Source organism: Hydra viridissima, unplaced genomic scaffold (genome assembly GCF_058129835.1).
Source record: "Hydra viridissima isolate aposymbiotic clone 2 unplaced genomic scaffold, HvirCarnegie_v1 scaffold_5, whole genome shotgun sequence".
NCBI lineage: Eukaryota > Metazoa > Cnidaria > Hydrozoa > Anthoathecata > Hydridae > Hydra > Hydra viridissima.
This window is the reverse complement of record NW_028324304.1, coordinates 2,362,891-2,376,072: the sequence shown is the minus strand read 5'-3', so window position 1 is coordinate 2,376,072 and position 13,182 is coordinate 2,362,891. Positions and strand designations below refer to the sequence as shown.

At 27.8% G+C, this 13,182-nt stretch overlaps 1 protein-coding gene across 2 annotated transcripts in view; it reads right to left on the bottom strand.

The window, feature by feature from the left end:
- The window catches only part of LOC145189380 (telomerase protein component 1-like), a 39,941-nt gene that overhangs the window by 7,868 nt on the left and 18,891 nt on the right, over nucleotides 1-13,182 (bottom strand). For both annotated transcript variants that reach the window (XM_090087117.1, XM_090087118.1), the window contains exons 19-30: nucleotides 11,227-11,356; nucleotides 10,893-11,078; nucleotides 10,658-10,809; nucleotides 10,408-10,558; nucleotides 8,968-9,150; nucleotides 8,603-8,828; nucleotides 8,281-8,428; nucleotides 7,950-8,133; nucleotides 6,723-6,922; nucleotides 6,424-6,580; nucleotides 3,187-3,282; nucleotides 629-753 (exon numbers count right to left, since the gene is read on the bottom strand). In XM_090087117.1, coding sequence (XP_089943243.1) covers nucleotides 629-753; nucleotides 3,187-3,282; nucleotides 6,424-6,580; nucleotides 6,723-6,922; nucleotides 7,950-8,133; nucleotides 8,281-8,428; nucleotides 8,603-8,828; nucleotides 8,968-9,150; nucleotides 10,408-10,558; nucleotides 10,658-10,809; nucleotides 10,893-11,078; nucleotides 11,227-11,356 — 1,938 coding nt within the window. The remainder of the gene's footprint in view (nucleotides 1-628; nucleotides 754-3,186; nucleotides 3,283-6,423; nucleotides 6,581-6,722; nucleotides 6,923-7,949; nucleotides 8,134-8,280; nucleotides 8,429-8,602; nucleotides 8,829-8,967; nucleotides 9,151-10,407; nucleotides 10,559-10,657; nucleotides 10,810-10,892; nucleotides 11,079-11,226; nucleotides 11,357-13,182) is intronic.

Here is a 13,182-nt window from a genome sequence, read left to right as displayed (position 1 = left end):
TTAACTTTAGAATAAAACTTAGAATAAAACTTAGAATAAAAATAAGAATAAATTTAGGATAAAACTGTAAAGTTTCAATCTCTGCAGGTGGCTCTTGATGAAGAAACAAGAAAAAATTAAGGAAGAGATGGAGAAATATTAGCATAATTATCACTTGCTTTTTCAAAAATCAGTTACATTCAGGTTTGGTTTCTAGGCTTAAAAAAGATCACTGAAAGCTATAAAAATGAAAAGATATAACAAAAAGAATTTATTGAACGTTATAAGAGTCTAGCATTCTTGAGGCATTCTATAAAATTAGATGATATAAGAGCAGACCCTTTTGAGTCTAGTTTGAGAAAATACAATGCAATAAAAATATTACGTATAAACTGAACGTTCCAATTATTACAAAAATCAAGACAAAAAAGTATACAATTATCAATGACATACAAGTAATCATTTTTTTAATATTTTTATTATTACATAATTATTACTTGACATACAAGTAATAGACATACAAGTAATCAATGTCCACGACAGTGCTGACTGAAGTTATGACAGCTTTCAGAAAAACAACAGTTCCAAGTTCATAATCAGAAATCTAATTAGGTCAAATAGTCTCTGTTTAAAAAAGCTTTGCCTTTACCTGTGACCTCCTTGCACATCCCAAACACATACTGTACCATCAACCGATGCACTGCATAATTTTGACATAGTGGCAAAGCAACAAGCAGAAATACCAGCAGAATGGCCAACAAAACAACGCAATTCCTTGAATATAAGAAATATTAAAAAAAAATAAAATTACATAAAAACTAAGAATTGATGCTCACTTTTATCTTATAAACTAAAAAAGTAGAAATTTCTGCAAAAAGGTTTTTATATACCATCTATAATATCTGAAACTTGATTTTTATCAATTTGAATTGATATTTAACTTGTTCTGCCATTATAACTAAATCACCATTGTCTACACATACAAACTCAATTAGCACTAAGCAATTCTTATCAAACTGTAAAACCTTTTTGTTCTTTGATGATACAAACGAAACAATATGGCTGTTCACTGGAGCTGCTTTTTAAGTTAACAAATTAAAAATGGCAATTCAAATTTTTTAAATCTATATACTAAAAAGAAAAATTAAAGTTTTGAGTTTAATTAAAATTTCAGATAGAAAAAAAAATTTTATAGGAAAAAAAAAAAAAAAATAGCAAATCTAAGCTTTTTAACTAGAACTCAGAAAACTAAGAAACATTCTGTCTCAGTTTTTATGGGTGCATTTAAATTTTGGTTAAAATTCATACTAAATTTTATTCAAAAAAATTCAAAAGAATTCAAAAATACTTAGTAAAATTCATGTATCAGATTAAAATGAGGATATCAATGGAAATAAAGTTTGAAGAAAAATCAAGATATTGGCATCTGATTTCTATTGATGCACTCATTTCTATAGATGAAACTTGCAAATTGTAACACAGAAAGCACAAAAATTTAATGCTTTAATACTTTGTCACTGCTCCTTGTGTTCATTAACTTGAAAAATTTTTGTTGGCATACTTCAAATCAAATTTCTCAAACAGTTTTTTTTAGGGCTTCGATTGCTTTTTCCATAAATTCATCTCACAATGACCCCAAACATTTTCCAAAGGATTCAATCAGGAACTGGCCACTACATGGAATTTATTTTCTTATCTTGAAACCATGCTATTTTTATTTTGAATTGGTTTCAGATTTGGTGCCTTATTCCTTTTAGGTTAGATTATGTTTGAACTTTCATGATGATTTAGTTGTTTCCCTAATAACTTCAAGTGCTTATTCTGACTTTGGACTAAAATTTAGTTGAATTTGATACCAAACTTGATGTCTTTTTCAAACAGAGTTTCTTTTGCTTAAGTTTCTGTACACTTTTGCCATATTTAGAGGGATTTCTCTAAAAATTTCTGGTAAGATGCTCTAATCTATTGATTCTTATTGCAATTTCCTGATGTGAGACCTTTTCTTCATGAAAGGCTAAAAATTTTCCCTTTTCTACATCAGTTAGAACCATTCCACAAAGCATTTTCAAGAATCACTATAAAATCACTTACTAAAATTGACATAAAGTACTGAAAACTTTTATTTAAAACTGACAACTATCAGACTGACATGTGTCAGTGGATACTTTTATTAAAACTGATATGTGTCAGTGGATACTTTTATTAAAACTGACATGTGTCAGTGGATACTTTTATTAAAACTGATATGTGTCAGTGGATACTTTTATTAAAACTGACATGTGTCAGTGGATACTTTTATTAAAACTGACATGTGTCAGTGAATACTTTTATTAAAACTGACATGTGTCAGTGGATACTTTTATTAAAACTGACATGTATCAGTGGATACTTTTATTAAAACTGACATGTGTCAGTGGATACTTTTATTAAAACTGATATGTGTCAGTGGATACTTTTATTAAAACTGACATGTGTCAGTGGATACTTTTATTAAAACTGACATGTGTCAGTGAATACTTTTATTAAAACTGACATGTGTCAGTGGATACTTTTATTAAAACTGACATGTGTCAGTGGATACTTTTATTAAAACTGACATGTGTCAGTGGATACTTTTATTAAAACTGACATGTGTCAGTGGATACTTTTATTAAAACTGACATGTGTCAGTGGATACTTTTATTAAAACTGACATGTATCAGTGGATACTTTTATTAAAACTGACATGTGTCAGTGGATACTTTTATTAAAACTGATATGTGTCAGTGGATACTTTTATTAAAACTGACATGTGTCAGTGGATACTTTTATTAAAACTGACATGTGTCAGTGAATACTTTTATTAAAACTGACATGTGTCAGTGGATACTTTTATTAAAACTGACATGTGTCAGTGGATACTTTTATTAAAACTGACATGTGTCAGTGGATACTTTTATTAAAACTGACATGTGTCAGTGGATACTTTTATTAAAACTGACATGTGTCAGTGGATACTTTTATTAAAACTGACATGTATCAGTGGATACTTTTATTAAAACTGACATGTGTCAGTGGATACTTTTATTAAAACTGATATGTGTTCAGTGGATACTTTAAATTAATCATTAAACATATAATAGTTCAAAATTAATTGTGCGCCTATAGAATTGAGACAGAGTGTAAGTCATGTAAAAGTTATTATAAATTAGGAATAAAAAAGCATACTTTTGTTGTAATACGATCATAAAGAATTAGTTGTCCATCCTCCATTCCACATGCTAACATGCAATTGTCTTCAGAAACGCAGACTGATGTCACAACCTAAATGAGAATCGGAAAATTAGCAGCAGGAAATATTTTGACAAAAAAAAATTATTACCATTTGAACACTGTACAGAAATATTGCTTTAATAAACAACTTAAAACATACCATAACAGTAAGACATAAATATCAACAACAGACATATATGACATTTTATGACTTTGTGAAAAAGGCAGAGTTGTTTTTAACCTTTTGTAAAAGAGGATGCCTAATGATGATGCTGTAAATAGAGCTAAAACACTACTTCTATTGCATATACTTGTTTATCTTGGTGATAATAAATAAAACTAGTGAATTCCAATAAGAAACATCAAAACCATAGCATCATAAAAACAGACTGTGTCTATCTTTATATCTTTATAATGTAGCATATTTAAAATAAGATAAACCCTGAACTTTTAAAATAAGATAAACCCTGAACTTTTAGTTCATAACAAATATAAACACCCCTAAAACAAGATCAAGGAAGATTTATGAATTTTATGAAGGTAATTATGACAATCCATAATTGGCAAATCTACACCATAAGAAAAAAAATAAAAAGTAATCTATGAACTCTTGAAAAAGTAAATTCTATTCAAACTTTATTTAAATTTTATGTTAATTTTATGTTATTAATTCTATGCTAATGTTAAGTCTATGCTAATTCTATGTTAACTTGTTAATTTTTGCCCACTTTTTTAAGAGCCCAATAAAGGTAGCATATCTTTTTAAATTCATAAATCAAACTTATAAATCAAACTATACAAACTTTAAGGGTTTAAATAACACTTTTGACTTCTACTTTTGAATTTGTCATCAGATACAAAGCTTAATACCAATTTGACCTTTATGCCAGATTTTAAAGCTTTTTAACAGAATTCAGAATGCTGGAATCTTGTTCATCTAAATTTTAAGCATCTCAGGAACTGTTCGGAGGTATGAGCTAAATTTTTGGAGATCTTTTTTATTACATGAAAGATAGAAACAAGAAAAATCTTAATTTTATGGTTGTCAATTTTTGAAAAAATTGAAATGCAGCAAAAATTGAAACTTCTAAGTAATGCTGTAAAGAATATATTGTATGAGAGCAATAAAAATTCCACAAGACCTTCATAATAAGTAATATTATAATATTACAATGTTATAATATTGCAATGTTATAATATTACAATATTATAATGTTAAAATACTATAACCATAAAATTTTACATTAAAGAGTAATAACTATTTACTATAAAGTTATAATTTGCAATAGAATTTACAACAAAGTGACTGAAAGTTTGCAAATAAAACTGGGTACAAAAAAATCAAACTGTGTCCTATCATCAAAAATAGTAATAAAATTAAAAACCAATAACTTTACAATGACTCTTTTAAATTAATCCTTTTTTTTAATTATAACTAATGAGCTATCAATGCTGTGGAGAACCGATTTTTAATGCTTTGAACACTGAGAGAACGGTTCACTACTGCACAAAGTCTCCAAATACAACTTGCTGAGGTTCATGGAGCTGCTGTTAGTCAAGATACCATAAGAAGAAGACTTCTTGCTTTAAATTTACAAGCTCAGGCAGCAGCTACTGGTCCCAGATTGTCTGTTGATCACCAAATAAACATACTAGCTATTGCAAGGAGGCATATGAATTGGGAAACACATGATTGGGGACAGGTCTTATTTACAGGTGTGTCAAGGTTTTGCCTTGTAAGTTTTGGTTGCTGCTCAAGAGTGTACAGAAGACCAAATGAAAGATAATTTGCTTGTAACATTAGAGAAACCACTTTAAATGGAAGTGGCTCATTGATGGTATGGGGCGGAATATCTTTAACAGCTAGCACAGAGTGTTTTATTGTTGATGGTGGATGTCTGACTCAACAATACATAGCAGAGATTTTAGAGCCTTTTGCGGTACCTTTTGCGGTACGTTTTGCACTGTAGATTTGAGATGGATTCCTTCTTCTACAGGATAATGCTAGACCACATACGACACATATTGTTACTGAATACTTAAACAATGTTAATATTGAAGTTTTGGAGTGGCCAGCTTGCAGTCCAGATATGAACCCAATAGAGCATCCAATGATATATATTAACTAGATATCTAACTTCACAAAAATTCTGTAAGAAAAAGTGAAGCAAGTTTTTAAAGTTTTTAATGCCGGTAGCCACTTTATTTAAACTGACAATAATTCATTTTTGTTTTGCTTTGATTTATAATTGCATCATTTCAGGCTTGCAAAACAAACTTGGGCTGGCAAAAAAATCATTTCACTGTGGAAGCGCAAGTTAGATATCTAGTTAATATACCATTGAGAGCATTTTAATTTTTATTGACTTTCTTTACATTGAATCCCATTAACTCTTCTCTCTGGATCATAAATGTTGAATCCAGTGTAGTGAGTTGTATCCAGTGTAGTGAGAGAGACAAATAATGGGACATAATGGGATGCCATGCTAGAAGCCAACACCCACCACCTAACAGCCTAGACGAGCTGCAACAAAGTCTTATCCATGTGTAGGAAGATATCCCTCAAGAAACAATTAGATCTCTAATTGAAAGTATGTCACAGCGCTATCAGGCTGTAATAATGTCAAGAGGTGGTAACACTAGTTATTGATAATTCAAAAATGTTTCAATTTAAGCTGCATAAGTATGCATAATAATAATGAACACTTTATTTTTTTAAAATGAACAATATTTTTGGTTTTATTATTTTTTTTTTTTCCATTCTCAATTTTATTATTATCATTAAAATAATTGTGTTCATTTGTTTTATTTTTAACATGTTTGTCAAAATATTTGATAACATTGATGACAATTAAAATAAATTGAAATGTATAAGTGGTGCATTAATTTTATGGTTAAGTGTATTTTGTTCTTATTTTAACTATTTTACTATTATAAATATTTTATTATTGTCATTAATTTTACTAATACTTCAAGTAATTTTTGTTAAAGTAGTTTTAATCTAAATTGTAAATTCTCTTGTTTTTTTTTGGATATATACATCAAATAACAATAACAATAACAATAACAATAATAATAATAATATATAATCATACAGTATATGACTTTTGCAAAGAAAAATTATTATTTAATTTATTTCAAGACATTAAAAAAATAATAAAATTTTTCACTTTGTGAAATTTATGTACAGACCTGTTGCATCCCAGTTAATGTGAGTGAGCAGCTTGAAATATTTCTTTCTGAAGTCTCAATTAACTTTACAGTACCCACAGTGACAGTATTTACTTGATTTTTAAGGAAGTTGATACCTGATGAATTCAAAACTTGTTGTGTTAAAAGGTTAGGATAACTAAAGAGAAAAAACAAAAACAATAAATCCAACATTGGAAGCATTAACTCTAAATTGATAAAAAAGACAAGGAGAGAATTCCGGAATAATTATTTATTCAGAATGGTTTTGTCAAATATCAAAAGAGAATTAAAATCCAAACCGGGATAAAATGTGTGCATTTGTCATAAGAAATTGCTGAGTTTCACTGATATTTTTATCTTCTGTAAGGCTGTTTAGATTACTAAATCCAGAACAAAAATCTTCAAGAAGCTCAGTGAATTGATTTGCTTTCAACTTTGCTCTGATAAACTCCAAATTGCAAAGAATCAATTTTAACTCATCCCAGTTTTTACTGGCCCTCTAAACAAATTATTAACACTTTCTCGTAAAAAATGAGGGTTTCTAGTAACCAATTTAACCAAATGAATGAAACGATGTATCTCAAAATCTGTTGATTTTTGTTAATCAAAAAGACCTTTATTGAACAGCTATTACTTAAAATTTTAGCAATAAGTACATCTAAAGATTTGGCTTGTAAAACTTTTTATTAGGACTTTTATTATATTATAAAATGGACATAACTTCAGTAACTAAAAAACTTTAACTAAAACTACTTTGAATGGAATTATTAGTGTTATTAACTAAGTGACAAACAACTTGATTCCTTTATAAAAAGTTGTCAGTTTTTTGTAGTTATTTGATTTGAATGCTTGCAAAGATCCCTTAATCTAAAATATACCAAGTATACATAACTTTCAGCTAAAAAGAGGAAGCATTTTTTCAGCTTTCTATAAGATTAGCAACAGTTCCAGGTGCCAAGGAAGAGGGGGAGAGGGAAAGGGCTAAGATAAGGGTTGACAAAAATATAGTTACAAATCTCTTGTTTCAGCTCCAGGATAATATTTAGTAAGCTTTTTGAAAGTTAACTAAATCAACAAACTCTGAGATGTGTGAAGTGAAATTGTTAAATTGCTGTTATCAGTAATAAAATACTTTAAAATCTTATCCAAGATCTTTTTCCAGAGATTTCAAAGCAAATAATTTATTTCTAACATTTTTCTGAAGTTTTCTAATTCTGTTCAAATGTTTCAAAAAAAAAAAAATTAAACAAAAAAAGTATTGAATATATTTTGTCAAACTTTTATTCACATTTTGACCTTAACTCTATCAAAATATGATAATTTGTAAGCTTAAGGTCAGTAAGAACTTTTTTTTTTCTAATTCTTTTCAATCTTATGATAAAACAAAAAACTTTTTATTTTTATTTTTTTCAATTTTTCAATTTTTGCTTTTAATGACTAATGTTATTTTTAAACTAGTAAAACATGCATTTTAAAAAAAAATTCTAGAATACAAAAAAGCAAATCAAAAAAGAAAAATAACTAACCAAATGATAAGGCAACTCTTGTAAAGCTTTTAAATCATTCCCAATCCATGAAAAGTTATTTAAGGGGTCAGCTTGCTTGCGATAAAAGCTAGCCAATACATTGTGCATCTTAGATACCAAGCCACCATTACAATTAATGTAAAGCTTTTCTATGATACTCAGAACCTCACCAAACAAATGTATGCTTGATAAATAATCATTATAAAAATTATGTGTTGACAAATTAATGAAAAACCAGAACGTATAATCATTACAAATTAATAAAAATTATAAAATCAATAAAAAAAAGCATGCCTTTGCTGTTAAAATTTTCAAAGAAAATAAATAAAACCTGTTTGTTTTAATGTCATGTCTTGCAAACATTTTCAACTCCTGGCAGAGTCTGTGGAATGGAACTTGAGCAATAGGCTGTTCAAAAGATCTAAAATGATCATGTTGTGCCATGTTTAATGTTTCATACAACTCATCCTCTGTCAAACCTTTGTAAACAAAGTATAAGTATAACGCAATATACAAAATAATAATTGCCATAATCAACTATAAAAGACAATATCAATTTGCTCAAATTTCAAAGAATAGAATAGGAAAAATAACCGCGAAAAGGGCATCAGACAAAATTCTTAAAAATTTTAGTGGTTATTTCACATAACTACCATTTCTGCTGAGATATAGAAGGGCAAAGGCACAGCTGACCAATCTTAAGCCATGCTCTGACTCCATAACTTTAAGACGAGAAGTGACGAGCTCAGGTAATGATTGAGAAATTGAACGGAGATAACTGTTTAATTCCTCAAATACCCCAAACAAACGTAACTCTTCACAAACTACTTGTAAATACAATGGAGATGAAGCATCTTTTTTAGAAACAACAAGCTTCATCTAAAAATTACACGAAAAAAAAGTTTTATTTCTGTGAAAGTTAGTTGTTATTATATGCTAATTCCTCAAAATAAAATATTTTTTCATAAAACAGCTTAGAATAGGACTATGACTTTCAGTTATAAAATCTATTACTCACCTGATTATTGAAAGGAGACTCATCTAGCTTTTTACCATGACAGTCAAGCAACTGTCGTACCAAAAGTGTTCGGTCAGCATACTCAAATGCACCAACTTTTACCAATTCAATAAGCTGCTTGTGTGAAGAAAGTTGCTTCGCACAGTAGCCATTTTCCAAACATGACAAAACCATAATACAACCCTGAAGAAATTATTATCAAATAAAAGAGGATAGTTTAAAAAAAAAGGATTTTATCTGATTCTTGAATTCCAACATTGAATTGTACTAGTATAGCAGACAAGATACATAGTCCAACTTATATTCAAGATGTAGATTATAGCAGTCTATAACCGTTTCAAAGAAAATTAACAAATGTTATAAGTCCCTTCAAAGAAATAATTTCTACATCTATTTGAACTTTGGATTGAATAAAAAAATAGGTGCCAAATTTCAATTGAAAAAAAAATAGGTTTCAAAATCCAATTCAAGATTTTAACATAAACCAAATTCTTCTTTTTCTAGGGTAATATTAATTACTATCATTATTAGTGTTATTTAATATTGATTCACAATTGATGTTCATAATAATTACTATTTCAAAATTAATAGTAATTACAATTAATTGCAATTGTTAACTAAGATTATCATTGATGTTAATATATTATCATTAATATTAATATACTAATTATAAGCAATCTTAACAGTAATTGCTACTAATATTATTAGTCATTTTTATTAACTTTAACATTAATTACAATTAATATTAATATATATAATATAAAAAATATTTATAATAAAAATATATATAGTAAATGTAAATAAATTTAAAATAAATAAAAATAGTAATTTTTATTAATTACTAACAATTTATTACCAACTAATAAATTACTAACTAAAATACATGACTAAAATACATGACTAAAATACATGACTAAAATACATGACTAAAATACATGACTAAAATACATGACTAAAATATATGACTAAAATACATGACTAAAATACATGACTAAAATACATGACTAAAATACATGACTAAAATACATGACTAAAATACATGACTAAAATACATTACTAAAATATATTACTAAAATACATGACTAAAATACATTACTAAAATACATTACTAAAATACATTACTAAAATACATTACCAAAATACATTACTAAAATACATTACTAAAATACATTACTAAAACACATTACTAAAATACATTACTAAAATACATTACTAACACATGACTAAAATACATTACTAATTAAAGAATACATTACTAACTACATAATTAATACCAATACATTTTAACATTGATTATTAATTACTATTAATATTAACTACTGTAATTGTCAAGTGTTAATAAATATTAATAAAGATAAATATCAATTACTATTAATATAGACAATACAAGGTGCAGGTTTTCATTTTCTTTTACACAAAGTAAGAACGTTTTTATTTCACCTTTGGTAAACGCTCAGGTATCCAATCTGTTCGACTCTCTTGTCCTGAAAGATTCACTTGATCAAGACCATCAATAAAAATAACAAACTGTTGCCCAAAATTGTCTTTAGATATTGCTTTCAAAAGTAAACCAAGCTTAGAAACTAAACCCCTATGAGAGACAATACCTTTTAAATCTTTAACTCAATTCCTTTTTAGATAATGAACTGAATATCATTGGGAAATGTACAAGATCACACAAAAATCTTACTTATAACTAGTTGGCACATCAAACCCGACATTGAATGTTTCATTGAGAGAAGTAAATAATTGCATTAAAAGAGTTTGAAGAGTATTATCTCCTGCATCAACAAAGTAGCAGCATGGTGTCTCTTTCTTCATGTGAGTTTCAACTAATTTACTCTTTAAGAAAGAAAAATATTTTTAAAATATTTTTTAATAGTGAGAATCCTTGGTCTATTGTTTTAAAGTGAAAAATAACAAACCATTATGGCTGTTTTTCCAGAGCCACTCTTTCCAGTGATTAAGATAATATTTTTATCCTGTTTATTTTTCACCTCCTCCAGAATTGTTTCAAGTCTACTAAGCAGTGATTTTTTACCAACAACTCCATTTGAAAGATTAGTAGCATAAGATATATGCTTGTTTACTTTCTCTTCTGTTACATGTGTCTAGAAATAGCCAAACCACTAAACATCATAATATAGGTAAAATTTTCAAATATGCTTCATAAATATACTTACATTTCAAACAGAATTCATGCAAAAATAATAAATGTAACAACTTCTAGCAGAAAAAAATAATAAGAAGAAGAAAAACCTTTTCTAGCGGAAATATGTGATGCTTTTTAATCGCATTCCATAAATTATTTATGACTCTTTGTCCAAATTCTTCTAATCCCCCCAACATAGGTTTACCGCTTGCATCACCACTCCAATAACATGGGTAGCTGAAAAAATTATATGATAGATTTATTAAAATAAATCTTTAAGAAAATATATACATTTCTTAGTCTTTTACAAACTTATCACTTTTAAAAGAAAAAATTGTTTATAATAAGCATTTAAAAAAAATTTTGTATAAAAAAAAAAAAATTCAAGCATATAAAACTGTACATGAAAAACTACAGGGTATCTTTGACAACAGAAATAATAACACAATTTGAATATAATTACTCTGCTTATCAAACCAAATTTGCTTTTGTTGAGAGAAGTAAACAAATGCACTAAAACAGTGTGAAAAGTATTTTAAAAAAAATCATAAGCATTTTAAAAAAAAAATTACTGTATATATCAGTGTCACACCCTGGGAGAAGGGATCCTAAGCAGAAGAAAATGTGCCCATGTGATTGTATAATCCCAGTTGAACATAATTCATTAACTAATATATATACATATAAATATATACATACATATACATATTTATACATACACACTACTGATGGAAAGGTACATCAAGTATTAAAATCTGGTAAGTGATTATTTGTTAATCATTATGGTTTTATGCATGATAACAACTAGCAAGATCAACCAAATCTATTTGGAAAATTTGCAATCAAATTTTAGAAATGTAATGGCCACCCTACCCCCACCACACCCCCACTTTTAATCCCATTCAGTTATTGTGGGAAGAACTTGATAGAGAAGTATGGGAACAGTAGCCATTTCCTACTGAAAACTTCTGGAACACATTGGAAAAAAAATGGAATAGCATACCTTCACAAGTATTGCAAAAATTAATGAACGTATGCCAAAAAATCTATAATGATGTAATCAAAAATCAAGGTGGATATTTTAATGAGGTAAAGATTTGAACAATATAAAATTTATTTTGATACTTTTAATTAAAAATTTTTTAACTACACTGCTTCAAACATTTTGTCAATAGTGTGTGTGTGTGTGAGATGAGAGAAATCATCATGACCAACCATTAGAACACTTCAAAAGTACTACATTCCAAATTTGGAATTGTCTGGTTACAAATATCTTATCAGCATTTGTTTGTACACTAGACTAATTGAAAAAGGTCTCAAAGATTCAATAGATTTTGTTAAGTCATGATTTTTCTAATCCAATAGTTTCTATCATCACCAGAAATCAGACTAAATGTGCATTTGCATACGTAGTATGATTTCTGATGATGCCAATTTTCACTTTTTAAAATTATCTTTCAAATGATGGGGGTACTCAAACACTAAAATGGAAGATTTCTGATATGAAATGAATAGTGATTCAACAACATTGAAGCTTCCAAAAAAACCAAACTAGAACTCATTTTTCCTGTAAGGTGTCACCAGGTGAAGCTACAGGAACAAAAATATTCTAGGGTTAAGTGACATCCAAGTAGAAACTGCTTGTAATATTCTTAAGAGCTGGAAAAGAAAAAAATAATTTGGACCTAATCTGAGAGAAAAACTTTATTTTGAAGGGACCTTCATTGCTTTTGACTTAGGGCTTATTGATATACATATATTGGCATTGAACCAGCTTCATCTACTTATCCATGTAGTTGGTGTGAATTGTCTCAAAATTTCACTATATCAGCTTGCACAAGGTACTGTGTTTCCTGGTTATTAAATGTAAATGTTACTTCTTTATTGGGTTAAGGGATTTATAATCATTAACTATGTAAAAAAAAATGTATTTTTTTCAATTTAAATTAACAACTTATATTGTTAAATTTAAGCCAGTTTACAAATTATAAGAAAATCTTTGATATAAAATTTAAAATTAAAGACTTTATATTTAAGGTCATGTCTGCAAAAACTATTATTTT